Source organism: Anser brachyrhynchus, assembly GCF_964034855.1.
Source record: "Anser brachyrhynchus genome assembly, chromosome: Z".
Taxonomy (NCBI): Eukaryota; Metazoa; Chordata; class Aves; order Anseriformes; family Anatidae; genus Anser; species Anser brachyrhynchus.
In genome coordinates, this window is record NC_137697.1 from 56,745,987 (window position 1) to 56,768,516 (window position 22,530).

At 36.8% G+C, this 22,530-nt stretch overlaps 1 protein-coding gene across 1 annotated transcript in view; it reads left to right on the forward strand.

Moving 5' to 3' along the window:
- SLCO4C1 (solute carrier organic anion transporter family member 4C1) overlaps window positions 1-12,754 on the forward strand; it is a 31,489-nt gene extending 18,735 nt beyond the window's left edge. Inside the window, exons 8-13 of the mRNA XM_080574171.1 lie at window positions 1,207-1,402; window positions 6,383-6,536; window positions 7,311-7,498; window positions 9,437-9,501; window positions 10,645-10,782; window positions 11,916-12,754. Of these exons, the coding sequence (XP_080430297.1) occupies window positions 1,207-1,402; window positions 6,383-6,536; window positions 7,311-7,498; window positions 9,437-9,501; window positions 10,645-10,782; window positions 11,916-12,040 (866 nt within the window). The 3' untranslated portion in view covers window positions 12,041-12,754. The remainder of the gene's footprint in view (window positions 1-1,206; window positions 1,403-6,382; window positions 6,537-7,310; window positions 7,499-9,436; window positions 9,502-10,644; window positions 10,783-11,915) is intronic.
- Window positions 12,755-22,530: the final 9,776 nt, after the last annotated feature.

Genomic DNA, 22,530 nt, shown 5'->3' on the forward strand with positions numbered 1-22,530 from the left:
AATCAGCTGAAGGAGCATGAAGCCTTAGTCACTGTCACTTATTCCTATTATCTAATAGGCAGAAGAAATAGGTAGAAAATGGAAGGCTATGAAAAGCTGATCATTGCAGAAATAAATGTGATAACATGAAAAAGCTGCACTAAGTAGGATCACATGAGTAAATGACAATTATTTCTAAAGGATAGCAACCAGATCAAGGCAGAAAGGCAAATGAATACTTGCAATGTGTCAGACTTCCTATTTTTGGAACATCTTGCTACATTACTTCAGCTGTATAGTGCTGCAATATAAACATAAGGTAGCTGAAATTCTCATTGTCCAATAACAATGTGTTCACGAGAGACTTTGAGTGACTTAATCCTCCTCTGGATAGTACTAGATAATTAGTACTATTGCTACTCAGTCATTGATTCAGAACAAAGTATCTGCAAGTTTTACATAAAAATAAATTGGAATGCATGCTCAACTGTTAAACATCATTCCCAGTGATATGGGAAACAGAATGTTGGTTTTTTCCTTTAGACCTTGTTTTAATTAATTTTAATTTGAATTAAATCCAATGTACAGTTTTAAAGAAATGCCTGTGCTAATGTTGAAAGCCAGCTGCACCTGAACTAACATTGATAACATACAGACTAGTTAGTTCAATGACTATTGAAACTGGCCCACCTAGGTCTTGAAAAACTTGATTTAAGTTTCTGTAGATGCTTCATTGTCTTGTGCTGCCTGTTGTAATAACAGAACATAATTCTTATTATAAAAAGTTTATAGCACAAATGTGTAACAAAAGATGGATGTGAAAAATACTAAGAAGCTATGAATTAGCATTTTCTATGTTCATAAAGCAGCCTACCAGTGTTCAGAGATTCCTGCACAGAATGCATCACGGTTAAGTAATCTAGGTTTGCTGTATTGAACTTTGGTTTTGTGCATCTATAAATTACACTGTCAAGCTGAACTTCTGGAAAGACTAAAGGTAATGTAAGGGTAGAAGAAATGACTTTCAATGAAACTGAAATGAGTGAAATTACTCATGCTGAGAGGTTCTGGTAGGATGGTTTGAAAATGACATCATATGGGCTGCATCTTAAGAGGCAGGTAACTATTGTGACTTTTTTTTTGCTTAACATGAAACTGCTTTCTGAAGTACTTCACTAATTATGTCTTGCACTTGTGTGTAATTGCTGGTGTCTTGTTTTTCTCTAGGGCTTGTATTAGTTCCAGCAGCAGCACTAGGCCAAGTCATAAGTGGCATCTTGGTATCCAAGTGCAAAATGGATTGCAAAAACATAATCAAGTTCATGATAGGCACTTGTTCAGTGGCTCTACTGTTAAACACAGTGTTTTTATTTGCTAAGTGTGGGAATGAACCTTTCGCAGGTGTCTCTGAAACGTATGATGGGTAAATATATTTTAATGCACTCTTGGGGTTAGTGTTAATGTTTAAAATAAGTTATGTCACAGAATACAAGACCTTTAAAAATGTCATATCATTTTGCCTTGATGTAGGAAAGTGAAAGTTTTATTTAAAGAAAAACTCTAAAACCTTGTTCTTGGATTCTGCATGAAATAGATGAATAAAAGAATGTAAGGATACATAGTACTTAAAATGTTCTGAGCAGACTGGTCCTAGTGGAACAGGAAGGGTGGAGGGATGGGTACCTGCTTCTGTAGCCAGTCTAGTTGTAATAGAAATGGTATAAATTAGAACTAGTTTTCTGTTTGTTTAAAACAGTAACAAGTCTTTTGTGTACTTTTTATTACTCAACTCTTTACAATCTGGGCAGCTCTTTCCTGAAAGGAGTCTGTCTGCAGCAGCTTCATGAGGGAGCAGTGAGGGGCACTACAAGTTAAATAGATTTCAGTTTGCAAGCTCTTCCCCAGGAAAAAAAATATTATCGTAACGTCTAATACCTGAAGTGAGAGGCAGAAATGTTATGCAAAGGCAGTATAGCTTAGTGACTGAAACAGAATAATAAAATGGGTAGAATAACATGGTTAAGAGAAATGACTCAATATTTTTGATTAGCATGTATAGGGAGGACTCTTCTAAACAATGTGTACTTCTCTATCCCCTAAAGAATACATTTCTCATCAGCAATGAGAATAGTCAATCACTCGTTTCTAGATCTTTATACAAATTATAATAACAGAACTCTAGGATGAATGTTCTTCCTATTCCTGTGAATAAAGCTTACTCTGGAAGCAAGTGTGGCAGTAGAAAAAATATAAGTGACAGTAAAAATGAAGCAAGATTAAAAATCATTATCCTCAAGAATAAGTGTTTTAAGAGAATACAATTCTAAGAATTCTTCAGCATCAAATGCACATGATCCTATCACCAGCATAGGCAGTATGTTATATAAAATGTATTAACATGCCTTATTAAGGAATTATATGAGAATTTAAACCTTACAGTTAGTCTTAACCAGTAAACACTTCTGTAAAGTGAGCAATACTTAAACACAGGAAGAAGAGAGCTAGCTGTGCCAAAACTGACAACTGGTCAGTTACTCCCTCAATTCATAACACAAAGGCAACTCCAGCTGCTTGAGGATATGCCAAAGAGCCAGAAGATGTGCAAAATAATTCCAAGATGGCTCCAATAACAGAGCATGCACAGTCTGCTGTACAGCTGAATGACTAACTTCTCAGTATTTCAATGTTGTCTACCCAAATCCCCCATTTTAGAAATGGGTTAGGTCACCATAGCACTTCTACAAAGATAGAATCTGCTCTGTTCCAAAAGGTCCAAATAAATGCCTTTTCACCCAAGTGGAATGGGGGAAGATCTTTCAATTTTGCAGGTGCAATATGATAAAACGCACCATAAAGATGTAGAAGACTGGGGGATGGACAGTGGAATTGGTTTTGTCTCTAAAACAAATGCATGTGGATAATACTTCTAGGAAAAAATGGTAAACTTCTAATCAACAAATAGGCTTATATGGTTTCTTCACTTGATATTAATCAGGCTTTTTATTGACAAATTTTAACTGAGCATATAATAATAGAACAGTATAGAAGAATCAGATCTTACTCATAGAGGCAATGAAGTGCACAAATTTCATAGGATATGAAAGTTACCAATATTCTTATGTCACATAGACATAACTGGGATATTACATTTTTTCCCCATAATAGCAAAGAGTGACGTGAAAGACTGACCAGATATTTTTCATGTTTCTCTTTTAGGTAAATGTGAAAACTTTAACTCAGATGACTTTAGATTAACAGGTCAGAAATTCAGAGGCCTTGAAGGCAGTAGTGATTGGATGTCAGGCTTCTGATCCTGCCACAGTTGCTTTTTTATTTTTTATTGAAAGGATACATTCTGTTTAAACTCTGCACAGCATGTTCGTGAAGCCATCATGGCATGTTGTATGTTGATTATGTCTTTATATCAGAGTTATGCACTGTCCTGATAAGTAAAATCTGCTGTATGCATATATGGGAAAAGTATCTTAGAAGGTGTATCGCTTGTTTCTGCAGACTTTTTAGTGTTAAAAGGATTGGTCCCAGGAAAGTCAGGTAGAACTCTGAGGACAGAGCAGAAACTTAGTGCCATGATATTTTAACTGTTCCTTTATACTCCATCTAGATGGCAAACTGAATAACACAAACTTCACACTGACTGGAGGAAAAAAAAAAGAACTTGAAAGCCTAAGTTATTACTCATTTTGATTATATCCTTACTACTTGCTATAACAAATGTCATCACAGGTCTTTGAATGCGCTGATACTTAAAACATGGCATTGCTTTAGGGTATGAAAAAATGCTAGCAGGAAGGTTGTTGTAGACACTTCAGATCTGTGAAAACTAGGATGTAAACTTGTGGAAAGCTTTTATAGTTACATATTGAGCAAAATAATCGACATATTGCTGATCATTGAAGAGGTTGTACAGGAAATAGCATGTGAAATTATTTATGTTGTGACTAATACAGATATATATATTGTGAATAATGCATAATCATATTGTATGTCCAATGTTAATGATCAGCTAGCAAAAGGTACAGCTGAATTGATTTTCATCCTAAGATAAATGCAGTTAATTTGGTTTAAGTTTTGCATAACCTTAGCAGTTACGTAGTTGCAACTGTGTTGCTGTAGACCTTTTACAACAGCTTAGCATTAACTAATCCTGAAATAACTATCCACTCAGTATCTATTATCAACAATTTTTCTGTTTTATCTAATTCACTGTTATACGTTGGATTTTAGTTCTTTTGAGATAAGACCTCCATCAGAGTGAGTAGCACTAATGTAGTGCTAGTTCTGAGCTTCCTTTCCATGAAGGAATGAGAAGCTGAAATATGTAGTGGTAATTAAAAAAAAACTTAAAAGCTTGTGGAACAATAGCCAAGTGTTTCACTTACACAATAGCTTACATATGAATAACTTATATTAAATAGCATATGCTACTGAACAAATGATTCTGAAAGAATAAATTTTGAGGGTGTTTTGAGAGTTGACTTGGCAACTGATGTAGATGAACTTCTGTGGAGACTTTGAAGAAATCCTTTATGGTAAACATTCCATTTCTATTGAAAATAGCTTGGTGGTGGTCGTGAGGGAGCGTTTGCATGTTTAGTAGCAGAAGCACATGAATATTGGATTACTTCTGAGCTCCAATATTAGTGAACAAAGTATGTTGTTTTTAATAGCCCTCAGTGTTAACTGTGAGTTGTACTATTAAATTAAACTATAAGCAGAATGAACATGTATGGTTTAATCTAGTATGTGCTTCAACGAGGTGTTTTTTGCCACACTTGTTTATCTAGTATTTCCTTAATCTTGAAGGAACAGAAACTTATGATTATTTCTGTTCATTCCCACACATCTATGGGACTCCTTGTTTTGTTTTCTATTACAGAACACACAACCTGTAGAGCTTTTAAAGACTTTTACATCCTTATAGTGCTGTGTTTCTCCAGAAAAAAAAAGATGATAGAACAAGAATTTCCATTTCATAAGAACCCATGTACATGAAACTTTCTTCTGTATTCTAATTTTTCTCTGAGAGTACTTCAAGTTTCAGTCCCTTTTTTAGGTCAGGGAAGTGAGACATCTGCACATGTGGACAGAGGTCGTATGTTGTCATTCAATTGATCAAATATTTCTAGGCTTGACAAATGCCTTATACTAATAAGGCACTGTATGAACAAACTAGTGATTAGTAAATTACCTGTGAATTTGCTTATGGTGTACTGGGATGCTTTAAACCAGAGCAAACTGACTCTTGATTCTTCCCTATCCGAAGAATGAGCTAGTGTGACATGGTAGGGCTCAACCGTACTGTTACAAAACTAAGTACATAAGTAGATATGATGTCCCTAATATTCCATATGCAGTCTGAATACAATGTAACTAATCAGCTTAATTCCTGGAAAAATTATTTCTGTTCTTAGTTTTTATGACCATGTTAAATTCTCTTGAAGGATCCTAACTTTAAGGTAATGAATCTGAAACTTTCAGATTACAGAACAATATTTCAGCTACTGACTCTCAGAATCCTGTTTTCAGCTGACTATTTTCAACTGACTGAACTTTTAACCCATGAAGCTTCTGTGCTTATTATGTGCACCACTATTATAAAATCAAAAAGTGTTTTTATTTTCTCCAGTTATGCCTTAAGACATAATGTCTTCTCACATCTCAAGTTGACTTTATGTTAACAATACATTGACAACATATTGGGACCACTTCAAATATAGGCCATAGCATGGTTGTACTGGAAGCAAAATGAATAGATCAAGAATGGTTGTAATAAGCAAGAGATAAATTAAATTCTATTCTTATTTAGTTATTCCCTAAACAGCCAGGAAAGATGTTTAAGGCTAAGAATTTGTCATGGCATCCTGCATGTACTGTGTGCAGTCATCTGGGTTCTGGAATGATGTAGATGCCTGCACAACAGGGTTAAAACTTGTAGAAATGCAATGGGTTTGCAACTCGAATCCAAAACAACAAAACTTGGAATATGATTAATAAAATAAACGTCACCAAATACTGGGTTTAATCTTGCTGCATTTTTCTTAAACCTTACAACTCAATTTACTCAATTTAATATGTATGTGGGAGAGTGGAGACAGTAGAAGAACTCGGTTGAGACATGGAGTTTTCATCTGTTTTGTGAACGTATTTTGGAGAAATAACCTATGGAAGTAATAATAGCACAAAATAGCTATGTGCAGAATAAATGGGAATTTCTCCTAGAGTTGTATGTAGCTACTAGGAATATTGGTTTGTTTTTGAACAATTATGTGCATAAATAATCTGAACTAAATATTCTGAGACTTATTATCCTATAAATACTGTATTGCTTATTTACATGTCTGCTGGTTTAACTTTTTTATTAAAAAGCTTCTTTACCTTCCAGAACAGGCATGCTACATAACTTAACAGCACCATGTAATGCTAACTGCAAATGCTTGCGTTCTACATACTACCCAGTTTGTGGCAGAGATAAAGTCCAGTACTTTTCCCCATGTTACGCAGGATGTACATCATCTCTTCTTACCAACATGAAAAAGGTACTTTATCTTATGCAGGTAGCTGACCTGGTCTGTTTTTGTTTCATACAAAATGTATTAAATGTGGAAAGCATTCTTCCCTTAGTATGCCAGTAAATGACAGTATTTCTGAAACTAAGTGGTAATTACTACAGGAAAAATTGATGTGGATTGGAAGCAAATATTTGTCAGTAGGATGAATGTTGATATGCTTCTCACTTGTGCAGTGTCGCTTCTACTAAACTTTCTACTCTGAAAATACATCAAACCTGAATTTACTTTGAATAAAGTTGGCAGTCAGAAAAATAGGTTTGAAGACTCTGAAGCTTGCCCCTTCCTAATTATAAAGAATGTTTGGTGCTGATTACCTTCACTGATGGATAACTGGATTTGAGTGTGAAAGCTAGCTTTTCAAGTTTTATTTTGCTGGTCTTGCATAATTTCATGTATTGCATATGACTGTGGCTCTAGCTGTAGGATCTGCCTTTAGTTTTATGCCTCTTATGTTTGTGTCTCAACTTGTTACACAAAAATAGACTGTCACTGTCTTTTTATATCAAAAAAACAGACATAGTTGCTGCTCAGGTGAGCTGGATCAGTCAAGTTGTGCTGAACTGGTTTTAAAAATGAGGGTTACCTGTTATCTGATCATAAGGAAGTAGACTGTTTCCCGTACTTTAAAGCAAGCTTATTTTCCTTGTATTCAGTGGGATGCAGACATACTGAACATCTACAATGTTACTGTCACTCTTTGTTGTTCTTAGAGCTAAATTTTGTTTTACAAATTATTTATAGGCTTACTACAACTGTTCCTGTATTGGGAAGCCGAAAAGAGAAAATGGTTCAGAAGACATTCTCTATGAAGCTATATCTGGGAAATGTCCAACACGATGCACAGTTTTACCTTTATTTCTGATCTTCTTCTTTTTTGCTGTTGTTTTTACGTTTATGGCTGTTACTCCAACAACTGTGGCCATTCTCAGGTAAGTTTTGGGCTCAGAGGAAAAAAGCATTTTAGTGAAAACTCTGATCAGTGAAATCTAATTCATTTCATTTTGGAGTACGGATGCAATGTGCAAGGGGATTTCCTGTTGCCTTATTTTGTGCATAAAGCAGGCAGTACTTGAAGCAGAGGATAGTCATGTCACTGTTTACTATTTCTATAGTTACATTTGCAAATACTCTTTGAATTTGTAAAAATAACCTTTTCCAACTTGTAGCAAAAGTAAAAAGCTCCCTTTTTCATGAGAGCACTCTTTTGGCTGCTTTTCTGAAAAGAAGAAAGAGTAAATATGCCATGTGCTTGGATGAAGAAAGTATTCAACTACCCTGTGTACATAGTTCCAGTTTTTCAAAATTTACCAATAAAATAAAACAGTAAATAGGTACTTAATTCTCACTCCTTGACTCCTATCTCAATTGGGTTCTAATGTACAAAATTCTACTGACAGGAACTGTAGACTACCTATCATATTAATGTTGTAATAGGGGGATTCTATGACAGTAATTAATATAAAACCTGACAGCATGTATGTGTCTTAACTGCTGGCTTGGCTGCTTTTCAGATCCCTAACACTCTAACATTAATATGCATGACAGCTAGATACACTTTTTTTTTAGTGGAAGTGGAGCTGTTTCACTTTGAAATGTGACTTTACCTCCAATATTTGTGGAGAGAAAATATTCGTGATGAATAAACACGCATACTACTCACACGATGCTTGGGCGAGGGGGAGCTGTTATTTTTTTGTAAGGTTTCAGGGTGGGGGTGGGATGAGGAATGATATTCTGCAACTTTACTTTGTAGTAATCTCCTGTTTAGGGTTGGTGTAAACCTGGGCTTAAGAATTTGTCCTGTTAGTCTGGCTACAGAAAAGTTACATGATCCTCAGAATTGAGCTGACAATTTTATTCTGTTAATTCTAAGCAGTAACATTTGGAATTTGGAATCTTTATATAAGCTGAAACGCTGAAACAGTTTCTGATGAGAGGACTGTAGAGCAGTTTAAATGTTGAAATAATTTAAATAGCTAAATGTGAGTTAAATGACTATAGCATATTCTATCTCTTCAGCAAGCTTATTCTGTACACATTGAAGTGTAAATCTAGGTGTTTGTGACAGTATTCAAGTGCTAGAAATAAACACCCACACTACGCAAGACTGCTCATCCTCCTACCTGCATTTGCTTTTATGGGTAAGGGAATCCTAAGAGTGGCTGGTGCTAACTGCTCATTTTAGATGAAATACTTCAACATACATGCTGCAGTATGAGTACACAAAATGCTGCAGGAACTTAGTTGTATAAAGGAGGTAGATCATGTTGTGTTAATCTTTGTGTAGTATCTTTAAGACATTATCAGGATAAAATGTTTGCTGCTAAGGAAATATCTGAAAGAAATGGATAGGAGGTAAATTCTACTAGTTGTTATATTAGAAATGATACTGACTTCTATAAGACAGTCACCCAACCTTATAATTAATCACTTCTGGCCTATGTAAAGGTTATAAGGGTGTTGTGCTGTAGCCTCGTCTCAATTATGTATTGCTTCTTCATGCACAGTAGCTCAGGACTAACATTCTGGCACTGGCCTTAAACTGTTGTTTAAACAGTTGTTTTGTGGAGATGATGTTCAACAGTGTATCAGGGTGCTGCTACTAAGCTAGATTTTTACTTAGATTGTTGTGTTAAACTAGTTTAATTTCTGTTCCTTTAACCTTTTATAGAAATTGCTTTTATATTTATATATATAATATTAATTGGTCAAAGAATCTCTTAAAGTCCTTTAGTTATTTGTTCTGCACACAGGATTTCTAAAACCCTGTGAAAAGAATATATTAAGCTAAAACATTCACTGAGGAATATAGCTGAGAAATGGAACAGTTAAAACTTGTTTTCTGTATTAAATTGTCTTGTTTACAGATGTGTGCCAGATAAACAGCGTTCATTTGCTCTTGGAGTACAGTCAGTATTTCTACGACTACTGGGTATGACTTTCTTGTTGAAACTCCTGTTTCTCAGTCTCCTTTTGACATTTTTCTAGACTTCAACGTGATGTATTAAGAAGCTTTCAGAAGGGTGTGTAGCAGCCTCTTGTTGGCTTAGAAAATGCACTTGTTAGAAGGCAAATGCTATCAGAATTCAAATTCATTTAAAATAGGTATGCATGTCCATTTTAGCCTTTCTTGTTGTTATGTGCAAGAACAAAATGTCAGTAAATGTCATTCTTTCAGCAAAAGGCGCCTTCTGTCACTTTCTCCAAAAGGAAGCACACTCTAAAGGTTGATGGAAATTTTACTAAGAACTTGAACTGCCTGCAGTGACTGTAGTTAAAGAAGGCAGCAACTAACAGCATTACTACTGATAAGATATTTATGCTATAGACTTAATGGATCATGCAGGGACCCTATATAGAGGATTTATAGTGATGACATAGCTGCATGTTTCCTCAAGAACAGCTTAGGCCTTGAGCAGGTTAGGTAGACATGCAGTGATGTACCTCAAGCGTTTGTAGTAAAACTGGCTATAACTGGATGCAAACCACCTGTGATTTATAAAGCATTGTTGTGATAAAAACCACACAAATGTAGTGAATTCTAAGCAGGAATAATATTAAATGATATTCATTCTACATGAAATTTTTCCTAGAAGCTTGACTACATCAGAGTAATGGGAAAATAATATATAATCGAACACATTAACATAACAATATTTTGTTCCTCTGTATTTGGAACAGGTTAGTGTGTGTTACACAAAGGGACTTTCTTTTCCTTTCATTAAAATCCTACTTCAATAATTACCTGTTTTATCCCCTAATGTTAATTACACTTTTCCAATGAAAACTGAAAAACTTATGAAAAGCTCAAGTCTTTGAAAAAACTTGCTTGGTAAAGCTGGAGCTGTATATATAACAAATTCTGTGCATCCTATTTATTCACTGAGATCAGTTGAAGAGATGCTTGCTATGTAATTAATACAAGCATTTTAGCTGAAGTCATGGGGCTTACCTTTAGTGTGTGGGTCTCCCACCTTATCTTCCCCACCAGCTTGACATTTCACAGTATGCATTAAGATCAGGTAAGACTATTCCAAACACTTAACATTTCAACATGTTGCCATGATTTTTTTAGGTACTATTCCTGGACCAATTTTGTTTGGTGTTGCAATAGATAACAGTTGTACTCTGTGGGATATTGATGAATGTAAAACTAAAGGAGCCTGTTGGGTGTATGACAATGAAAGAATGGCGTATCTGCTGATGGGCATAAGTAAGTGGCTTCTTTATATTAAACACATGTACAGGGTAATATGCTGACCTTGACTCCTAGAAGGAGTTTTCTTTTAAAACAACATTCAACTTTTGTTGTCTTAGCAATGGTCTTTAAAGAAAACAGCATCAGCAATAACAAAAACCTTTGTTTTCCCTAAACAGAAAAAGCAGGATACTGGGGGAAGGAGCAAGACTCTACTAACTGGTTCTTAAAAAAAAAAAAAGCCTATACAAAAACTTAACCACAATACAAAATTGTTTTACTTTTCAAGTCTCTTTTTTTGTCACACTTTATCTACTGAATTTTAAGGGCTTAGTACACATTTCGGTCTTAACTATTTTGGCCTGTTGACAGCTTATGGTGTAAGAGGAATTCACTCTTTCCATATTTTATTTCTTTTTATTCAATTAACAACATGAAAATCTCTGAACAGTAGACAAATTTTTTCCCAACTTGTCTAACAAGCTGCTCCTTTCAAGTGTATGTATGTCTTGGGGAGGGAAGGCAGGCTAAGCTTACATTTGTGATAATGCAGTTGTCATATTGTCATATCTTCTAGTAATTGTAGTACTTAAAGTGCATAAACTGAACTGCTAGCATCTAATCTTTAAACTGAAACATCAAAAGTCTTAACTTCAGGTTTCAGTATCTCTCAGGTATATTTCAGTGATAGAATATAACCTCACCCGAAGCTGGTCAAAACACCAGTCAGCACCACTGGTGGGTAAGTTGAATAACCTTCTAAGATAGCTGAGGAAGAATGCTTATCCTGTTGTATATGGACAGTTCTAGTTTGTGGCAAATAGAATACTGATGCAACAAAGAACAGTAGTGAAGCAAGAAATAAGGAAGACTTGCACTTTAGGCTAGAATGGGGTGAAGAAATACAGAACTGAAGTAATGGCAATAGCAGCTGCTGGAAGCAAGAACCAACAGGCAGATGAGAGGTCTAAAGTCAGTTGAAATACTGACTATACCTGCCCTTCGCTCATCTAAAACACACTGAAATTCATAGTATCAATTAAAAATCCAATTAAAATCTTACAGTATAATTCAACGTGTGAAACTTTATGAATAGCTGAAATGCTTTTGTCTCAACATTGAAGGATTCTTCTGTTCTTTGCATTCAGGTGCTGCTTGCAAAATCGTCACAATCATCTTTGTGATCATGGCAGTATTTTTGTATAAGCCTCCACAAACAAGTCCAGCCCTGTCACAAAAGGATTCAGAAATGGTGGCTGCTATACACACATAAATTGTGAGCAAATCAGGGAGTTTCAAAAGAAGCCAATAAGAGTAAGCACTGTTAAGACACTTATACCAAAGTCCTTGTACAACATTAACGTTCAAGAATTAAATATTATATTTTATATTTAAACTATTTATGAATGTGTATAGTGTTCTTTAATATGCTGAATGTGATATTTAGTATTCCATTCTGTATATCCAAAAAAAGCCATTACATTTCTAGTCTAATTTTGAATGTTGAAGCGAAACAAGGTAGAATATTCCAATCAAAAAATGGCAAAAATGAACTGAACTGGACTGACAGTGAGTCACATTTTCCCTGTTTATATAGTAATAATACTTAAGGGAGGAACTCTACTGGGAGAAAATGTGGAACTTGGTACGTTAAAGGGAACTGTCAATGTTTAAAATGGGGATTATTTTTATGTGCACATTACCTGGGCTAGTACTTCAGATATGGATTTTGACTGTAGATACACTTGGGAACGTGCAAGTATGGACATGTTTTAAATATTTTTACATGTTATCCAATGGCATTAATTCACTTTTTTAGTATTTGTAGAAAACTGTAAATAGTTATAGGTAGTTGCATTTGTGTTTGTTAATTTAAGTGCTTTAGTTTCTATTTGAAATATATACAGAAAGTTGCTGTCAAGCTTCTTTCTTTAGGGAATGTCAACATTTTTCTATAAATTTTGAAAATAAAACCTATTTTCTTAAACTTCTGCGTATGCTGTGTCATTTCTACGTGAGTGAGTTGAGAAGCCTAGGAGTCAAAGGAACAAAAAGCTGGAAAACAGCGAATAAGTATACCAGCATCAGAAGCAGGAAAACATGGCTTTAGTTATCCTGTTGACTTGTTTACTGCATACTATTAAAGCTCTTTCTGTTTCATGTGACAGATGTGACTTAGCCACTCTTACTGGGTATTAAACTGCATTGCCTTCTGCTGAAATATCATTCAATATTGATTGGGTTGTTTTAATAAGCAAGATATTCTCTGCACTTGCTTAACTTAATGTGAACCAACTATCTCGTGCACTGGTAGTGCATGCCAGTTTTATGTAGTGATGTGTACCCATCTTCTGTGTTTACATGAACTCTGCTTATTGACTCTACCAAAACTTCAAACAAGTACTACAACGAAGTTTTGTAGCAAATAAGTCATATTTCATCTGTCTCTCCAAATGTAGTACTTAAACTAGGCAGATGTAAGTAGACAGCTCAAGAGAATCCTGCAGAGTTATTCAGATAGAGCTGTTCAAGGGGGGAAGGGGAGAGGAGGTTTGAGCAGAAGAAGATGACTATACAACCTTAAAGTACAAGACTTCATCTTTTTAAGACAGAGGAGAAAAGTGGTAGAAGACAATTGAACTTAGGCTTTCTCTAGTTGAAAAATTTCTGATAACACAGCTGCCTTATGAATAGACTTCCAGTGAGGTGGCTAACCTCCCTTGAAAGAACTAGTGATCTTCAAAGTTCGGGAATATGGCCTAAAATTTTGAATTTGCTTTCCAGCTCTGAGTTTTGTCATGTGAGGCATAGGAAATTATTTAATAGTAGTAAAGATGTGTAGCATGGTAGCTAATCTGGCAAATTTCTTCTCTTGGTCTGACTTCAGTGGTCTGACTTCAGACATGAGATCATAGTTTACAGTTTCTACTGGTTATCATGGTTGGGTGTATTACAAAATTTGTTGAGCAGAGCAACAGGACCTTCCTCTTCTGAGGAAGTTATTAACACTCTTAGTTGCCCTCAGTTGCTATTGGGGTGGTTATTTGGGTGGATAAGGAAGGAAGTATTGCTGTGATGTAAACTTACAGTTAAGGTTAAATTAAGGTTAAAGGCTGTTGCAACTTAGAACTTAACTTTTGACTTGCTAAATATAACATGGGCTAGTTAGGAAGACCAGCACAATAGATAGAAGGGAGACAAAATACATAGAACTGGGTAGATTTACTCATTTACCTTGTGTCATAAAAACATTAAATTCTCTCTCCAAATAGACAGAGTGGTAGATAGTGTGTTAAAGGTTTTACTAAATAGAGGTAAATGTCACAGATGAGCTGACAAGGTCGGTCTTTGATATTTAGTTGGTTGGCGGATTGAAAAACTGTCCCAGATAATGGGATTAGAGTGTACTCTCAGCAAAATCATAGATACTTCAAAAGTATGATGGGCCATCCAGAGGCATCATGACAAGCTGGAGAAATGAGTACACAGAAATCTCATGAAGTTAAATGAAGGGAAGGGCAAAGTTCTGCACCAAGGGAGGAATAGTCCCAGGTGAGAGTGTGCAATACAGGCCAACCACCTCAAAAACAGCTCTGCAGGGGAGGTCCTTGGTCCTATGGTAGGCAAGGTGATGAAGCGGCAGCAGTTGCATGCTTTCAGCAAAAAAAGAAAAAGCCAACAAGGTCATAGGCTATGTTAAGCAGAGCACTCCTAGCATTTTAAAATCTACAGAACACTGGTGAGGCTGCAGCACTGTCTAGTTTTCGGTTCTTCAGCCCAGGAATGTTGCAAAATTGATGGAGCAAGTGTGCTGCAGGGCTATGAAGATGGCTAAAGACCTGTAAAGACCTGTAGCATCTTTCATATAGGCAGGCTGAGAGAGCTGGGGATGCTCTTGGCATGGAGAAGAGAATGCTCGGGGTATCTTACCAACATGTACAAATACCTATCTGATGGCAAGGAAAGAAAAGGAGGAAGCTGAAATTATCTCAGTAGTGCCCAACGGACTGGACAAGAAGCAATGGTCACAAACTCATGAAGTTCCATTGGAACTGTAGAGGGATTGTGTGAGAAGATTTTGGTAGCAGGGGGCTACTGGGGTGGCCTCTCTGAGAAGAATCCAGCAGCTGCTCCGTGTTACATAAGGGCCAGTTTGAGCTGGCTCCAGAGGGACCTGCCACTGCCCAGAGCTGAGCCAATAAGAGATGTTGTTTGGGCCTCTCTGAGAGCAGATTTAAGAAAGGGAGGAAACAAAAACAAAAAAAACACTGTTACACAACAGCAGTTGGGAGAGAGGAGTGAGAAGCAGCCCTGCAGCCCGCCAGGTGAGTGCACCAGGAGAGCACGAGGTGCTCCAGGCAGGCAGCAGCAGTTCCCCTGTGGCCTGTGCAGGGAGAGGCCCCTGGTGGAGCAGGCTGTCCCCCTGCAGCCCATGGGTCCCACACGGAGCAGATCTCCACGCTGCAGCCCCCCCGTGGAGGAGCCCCCGGTGGAGCAGGTGGCTGTGGCCTGGAGGAGGCTGCGGCCCATGGAGAGCCCCCGCAGGAGCAGGCCCCGGGCTGGAGCTGCAGCCCGTGGAGAGGAGCCCATGCAGGAGCAATTTTATTTTTTTACTATGTGGGCTGTGAAACCTTGGAACAGAGTGCTCAGATGTTGTGGAGTCTCCATTCATGGAGGTATTTAGAACCCAATTTGACGTGATCCTGGATAACCTATGCCAGCTGACCTTCCTTAGTCAGGGGAGTTGGACTAGATGATCTCATGAGGCCCCTTGGTTCAGTGATTCTCTGAAATAGTTATTGTGGCCTTTGTTCCCCATTCTATATGATGTGTTAGTTCTTTAACTTCTGTATGGGTTCTGGCAAGGGAAGACCTATTTGTTATTGAACAGTGTTTTTTTTTTTTTTTTTTCCCTAGCATTGTATATATCAGCTTGTACATCAAATTAAACTATGTTCATAATCTAACACTATGTGTGTGTCTTGCTAGGTGATAATATAACACTATGTGTGTGTTTTGCTAGGTGATAATATTTCCGTTCATGCTAACACTGTACTCCTGAGCAACAAAACATCTCAACATGTTAACAGCAGTTAACAGCCTTCTGTGATTTATATATGCTCTGTGAACTCCTGTTTAATGTGCTTGGAAAAATCTCGAGTATTATCCAAAATAAAGATGATTTAAAAGTTTTTGAATGTTGCATCTTCTAACTAGCATGACTATTTTTAAAAACAATTCCTAGTGCAAATAAAGGCTATCCAACACTGTAGATGAACAAATGTTTTAATTAATCTCTGAGGCAGAAGGCAGCTTCTAACTGAGTATATTGCCTTGCATTTCCAGCTCAAATAAGGTCTCCAGAGTCCTATTGGAGCCTTTGCTTGGTAAATTTTTGTTGCTTTCATGGCTAGTTATTTTTTTTTTATTTTTTTATTTTTCAAGTTTTTAAAATGTTTTTGAAGTATAGCTTGCTTACTTACTCACATTAGCTAGTTTTGTTTTTGCTGTATCTTTTTGATATCTAAACTTCTAAAGTAATAGTAAATTTCAAAGCGTTGTGTTTCTTTTTAGATTTTAATGTGCTACTTGCATGGTTTGCAGGATAGAGCTCCACCAACAGGTAAAACAAGTACTTGCAGAATACCACGAATGAAAAAAACAGTACAATTTTTGAGTATTGACTTCAAATGTGCATTTTCCTAGTTGACAACCTACCTCTGAATTCAGGAGAATATTTGGATCTTTCAGGATTACATCTTCTTTGCTATTAACAACAGCAATGTTCTTTGTAACTGAAAAAGATGAGATGAATATTTCTTAACAAATGATTTCTTAACATTAAGTGATACCTTAATTATGGCAGGTTTAAGAGCAGTGTTAGGACTCTTTTTTTTTTTTTTTTGGTCATAAACACATATATACTCAGCCATTCAAGTTCTCTTCAGCAAATGGAAAAAAGTTAGCTAGACAATTCTTTTATGTAAATGTCTGTCTTGCTTGTGGCAATTCTTAAGCATAATTCATAATTCTTGTGCTGGGGTCTCCAGAGCTGAACGCAGTGCTCCAGGTGGGGTCTCAACAGAGCAGAGCAGAGGGGAGGAATCACCTCTCTCCCCCTTCAGGCCAAGCTTCTTTTGATGTAGCCCAGGATACGGTTGGCTTTCTGGGCTGCAAGCGCACATTGCTGGCTCATGTTGAGCTTCTCATCAACCAGCACCCCCAGGTCCTTCTCCTCAGGGCTGCTCTCAGTCCATTCTCTGCACAGCCTGTATTTGTTCTTGGGATTGCCCCTGCCCAAATGACTTGCACTTGGCCTTGTTGAAATTCATGAGATTCACATGTGACCCAAGATTGTCCAGGTCCTTCTGGCTGGCATCCCTTCCCTCCAGAGTGTCAACCTCACCACACAGCTTGGTGTCATTGCCCAACTTGCTGAGCGTGCACTCGATCCCACTGCCATGTCACCAACAAAGATGTTAAACAGCACCAGTCCCAGTACTGACCTCTGAGGAACAGCACTTATCACTGATCTCAACCTGGACATCATGCCATTGACTGCAGCTGTTTGTTTGTGCAATCATACAGCCAATTGCTTACCCACTGAGTGGTCCATCTGTCAAATCCATGTCTCTCCAATTTAGAGACACAGATGTTTTGCAGGACAGGGTCAAATGCTTTGCACAACTCCAGGTAGATGATGTCAGTTGCTCTTCCCCTATTCACCAGTACTGTAACCCCATCATAGAAGGCCACCAGATTTGTCAGGCACAATCTGCCCTTAGTGAAGCCATGTTGGATGTCACCAATCACCTCCTTATTTTACATGTGCCTTCACATAGTTTCCAGGAGAATCTGCTCCATGATCTTGCCAGGAACACGTGTGAGAAAAGACTAGAGAGTTGTTCTCAATGTATTTAGCTTTGAAGTCACTTTTTTGCTGATTCTCACTTGAGAAAAGACCTTGCGTTCCTGAAAACAAATTTTAATGTTCCAGGTGTGTGAACTGATCTTCCTAAAACTATCTCTATCTGCAAATCTTGTTCTCTCCCTGAGTATACTAAGGCTACAATGAAATAGCCCTAGTGATAGATACTTCCAACTGCAAATGTTTATTTAAAGCTTCCTTCCTTCATTTTTACTTGGAAATGGTGATGAACTACTCAGCCCTGGTGAGACCACACCTAGAGTACTGTGTCCAGTTCTGGGCTCCCCAGTACAAGAGAGACATGGAACTACTGGAGCAAGTCCAGAGGAGGGCTACTAATATGATTAGAGGACTGGAGCACCCGTTGTATGAGGACAGGCTGAGAGAGCTGGGTCTGTTTAGCCTGGAAGAGATGACTGAGGGGAGATCTCATCAATATGTAAAAATACCTGATGGGAGGATGCTGAGAGGATGGAGCCAGTCTCTTTTCAGTTGTGCCCAGTGACAGGACAAGAGGCAGCGGGCACAAACTGAAGCACAGGAGGTTCCGGCTGAATATGAGGGGGCACTTCTTTGCTGTGAGGGTGACAGAGTAATGGAATGGGTTGCCCACAGAAGCTGTGAAGTCTCCTTCTCTGGAGATATTCAAAACCCGCCTGGCTGCCATCCTGTGCAATGTGCTCTAGGTGATCCTGCTCAGCAGGGAGGTTGGACTAGATGATCTCCAGAGGTCCCTTCCGACCTCAGCCATCCCGTGATTCTGTGATTCTGTGAAGCTCTTAACATGGAAAGCAGCTATACAAGAGTCATTTGTTGACCTTACTGTATCAGGATCTTTGGAGTCAGTTTTGCATTTTCATACATTAACAAATATGCTTTTTTTTTTTTTCTTCATTTTTCCCCCCCTTTCCTCAGCATCAACAGCTTTTCTGCTCACGAGATGAGAAATCAAGAGCATCCAAAACTCTAGAAAATTAGATATATTCATTCTCTATTTTGGCTAAGTCAAAAGGGCAGGTTTACAGCATGTCCTAGTGATTCATTCTGTGAAACATCATAGAAGAAAGTGAAATTTTGTGACATGCTGTATGGTTGAATAAACGGGAAAAAAAACAACACTGGGACTGCCAGTACTGCTAATTAGTTAGCTATAGGTTGTCTCACCTTTAAAATTTAAATGTTGCTTCTTCAGTTTTTTGTTTGTTTGTTTTTTTTTTTTTTCCCTGTGAGATTTACCAGGGAGCGACAGTAGCTTGAGGCTAAACCTCTGATTCAAACTGTTTCCTTTTATCTGAAAATCAAGACTCTCTCTGTTCTGCAGAGGAAGGACAATGATAAGAGAATCTCAAGCTGTACTTGGAGAGCTGAAGCTGGAACTCTGTTAAGCTAATTATTTGTATTTGAGTACTTCTACAGAGTGTATGTATAGCTTAACACTGAAGTTCATTGCAGTGACAAGACAACATTCCTCCCAGCTTCATGAATACTGAGAAAGGGGAAAATCTGAATTTTATTTTGCATGTGACTATGATAGTTAGCATTACTTAAAACTGAAAGTATAAATTCATTTGTATACTCACCTTGTTTGCAGTGTCTCTTTGCACATGACTATATGCACTTAAACAAGATGACCTGGAGTGGGCAAGATGTAAGCAGAGTACACCCTAGTGTTTCTCCCTAAGTCATGGACTGAAAGATGGGAAGATAAGGAATGGTGCAGCTTGCTAGATGTTTTTACATATCTGATGTTTAGTTGCTGACCATGACCAGGGTGGTAAGAACTGGCATTGTACTGCTTCCTGGTCTAAAACATGTTAAAATTAGATCAGGTGTGAATGTATTTAAGAAAATTACTGAATTTTACTGAAAAATTACTGAAAACATATCTTTCAGCTCTGAAAGTCTTCAAAAGGCTTGTGGATTGAGTAATATTTCAGTTTTGGAATGAATGTATGTGAAATACTTCTATAATCTTTTGTTATAGAAGGAAAACAAAGTTTTTAACCCACCCTCCCCTTATTTATTTTATTTTATTTTATTTTATTTTATTTTATTTTATTTTATTTTATTTTATTTTATTTTATTTTATTTTATTTTATTTTATTTTATTTTATTTATTTTATTTATTTTATTTTATTATTTTATTTTATTTTATTTTATTTTATTTTATTTTATTTTATTTTATTTTATTTTATTTTATTTTATTTTATTTTATTTTATTTTATTTTTTGCCAGTAGATGGCTCTGTTTCTGTTAACAAAAGTCATTTTTGGAGTGCAGAGAAGAAAATGTGCAGCTTTTGCAGAAATATTCTGCTAATGGAAACATGGCTGCTGTCTTTTGTCTGTGTGATTTCTTGTGTGGATTTCTTGTTGTGGTAAATATATGAATATGCTTGTTTATGATTTTTTTTTCTGACACATTTGTGCAGCACTCCATGCAACTCTATTTTTATATGGGTTCTTTTATGTATTTTTCCCCAAAGACAAAATATCCTCAGGCAACAAGGATCAGTTTTAGTTTGGAGAAGCTTTACAAAAATACAGAGAGAGCCAATGAATCTTGTATCTCACCAGTAAAGATGAAAAAAGCTGAAATACATTATATGTGTGCATCTCCCATAGCATATATACCCAGAAAGAGTGAATCTGCTGCTTTACAGAGGAGTCTTACAAATTAGAGCTTCCTTCAGCTCTATGCAGTGTATGCATTTCAAATCTGTAATATGAGTGCTGGTAACTGGTTAGAAAATTACACCCCCACAGCCCACTGAATACCTTAGTAAATGGAAGTCCAGGGACACGTGTAAAGCTTTTCTGATTATTATTAATCTTCAAGCATTCATATTGAACATGTGTGTTCTTAGCATGACTCGAAACCTCACCTTGAGCAGAGGTGAAGTATAAACCAGGAAAATAAAATCCAAGCTGATCATGGAGATCGTTATTCCCTCAAAATTATTCAAGACTTTCTAACAATGGCTAACTGGAGGCACGTTTTCACCCCTGCCCCACCCCCATTTTACTACAATATTTTATTTGAAGAATCAAAATGATGAGAAATTTAACTTGTTTGGAAATAAAAGCAGAACCATAAAGCAGCAGCAGTTGGTCTGAAGAAAAGTGAAGGTTTTGCTATTTACTTAACGAGAACCAAGATATTTAGACAAATTGCATGACAATAGTTTAGTATTTGTTGTACTTGGCAGAAGTTGGTGTAACTACGTTGAAAGTATTTGATAACCTATAAACCTACTAAGATATGACTGAGCAATGACAGAAATGCAGACTGGGCAGAGAAAAGTGCTTTTCATGAGTTTTTTCTCCTACCTTAAAGATGTTTCAATTCTTTTTTTTTTTTTTTTTTTTTTTTTTTTTTGATCAGCTGGATGTATGCATTGGCTTTGTAGATTGGGAAAAGACCACCAATTAATGCAAATCCACCTCTCCACCTTTGTGCTTAGTGCTTCTCAGGCATCTGTTGTCATTCCTTTGAATGGCAAAATGTCAGGCTAGAGATAATGAAGGCTCCAAAACACCAAGGTAATTACCTACAATAAGTGAACTGAAGCAGTTCCAGCAATATATTGGCAAATAAACACACAAAAACAGCTATAATTGGAGATATGAAATGAGACAAAAGTAATGAGGGCTGAAAATGAGACACATGGAAGGAAGTTCATAGAGGAGATGAAGAAGATTACATTCCTGTTATATTTTGTTCTAGTCAAACTGAACGACCTTCATTTGAAATGCTTTGTAAATCAGTAGTTTGTACTTAAAGGAACACAAGGACATACAGTAGTTGATTGCATAGGGGCATAGCCTCCTGGAAACAAACTGCAGAAAAAAACAACCTGATACTGTGGGCACATTATGATATATGGTAGGATAGGTAGAAGAAACAAGATGCAGTATATGAAATTAAATTTAACTTTCTGATGCTGTAAAAGCTCTAAGGCTGTGTTTTTCATGTACATATGCTAATCTAATTTTTGTGGATTTTTCTTACCAGGTAATGTGCTGATATTTTCTTTCCAGTCAGCTGGGTTTGCTTTTTCATGACTTTCTCTTGAGCGTGCCCCTTTTCTTTGTTTGTCTTATCATTAAAAAACAAAACAAAACAAAACAAAAAAACACTGCAATAAGAATTCTTCTAAGATTGATCTGCGAGGAAAACAAGACAAATTCGACCTATTCTGTCAGTTCCCTTCTTCTTTAAGATTTCCTCCTTGTCTTTCTTGGGAAGTTTTGTGGATGTGAATGAATCTATACCAAATTTAACAGAAACGGAAGACACAAATATGTGAAACTTCCAGAAAAGTTCATCAGACATCATCAGAACTGATAGCTGGCTGCCATGCACTGAAGAAAGTTGCAACTCAGACATCTATCTTTTCTAAAAGCTAGAGGTCAGCCAGACAATTGCATATAGATCTGAAGGAGTGATTGCTGCTCGTAGATGCCCAGTGGGGCAGTGCTGGGAGTGGTGCTGCAGGTGTATGACAAGCCCACAACAAAACCGGCTTGTTTTTACTATTTCTGCTGTTCGTTTCTATTTGTAAGACCCTTTGCTTTCCTTTCAGCTTCATACCATTTTTGTTTACTTTCTTGTGTGACCTCTCTGCTCTTGTCTTACACTGACTTTTTTTTTTTTCCAGAAAAAGAGAATTTAAGAACACTCTGAAAAACAACTTTATTCTTTCAAAATGTTTCACTAAGAACTGGAGGGCAGAATGAAGTTTTCTAGTTTAAACTTGCAGTGGCCAATACTGAGACTAAGTGGGCAACTATTATTACATTTAAAAATCTTCAAGATTAGACAAATTTCAAATT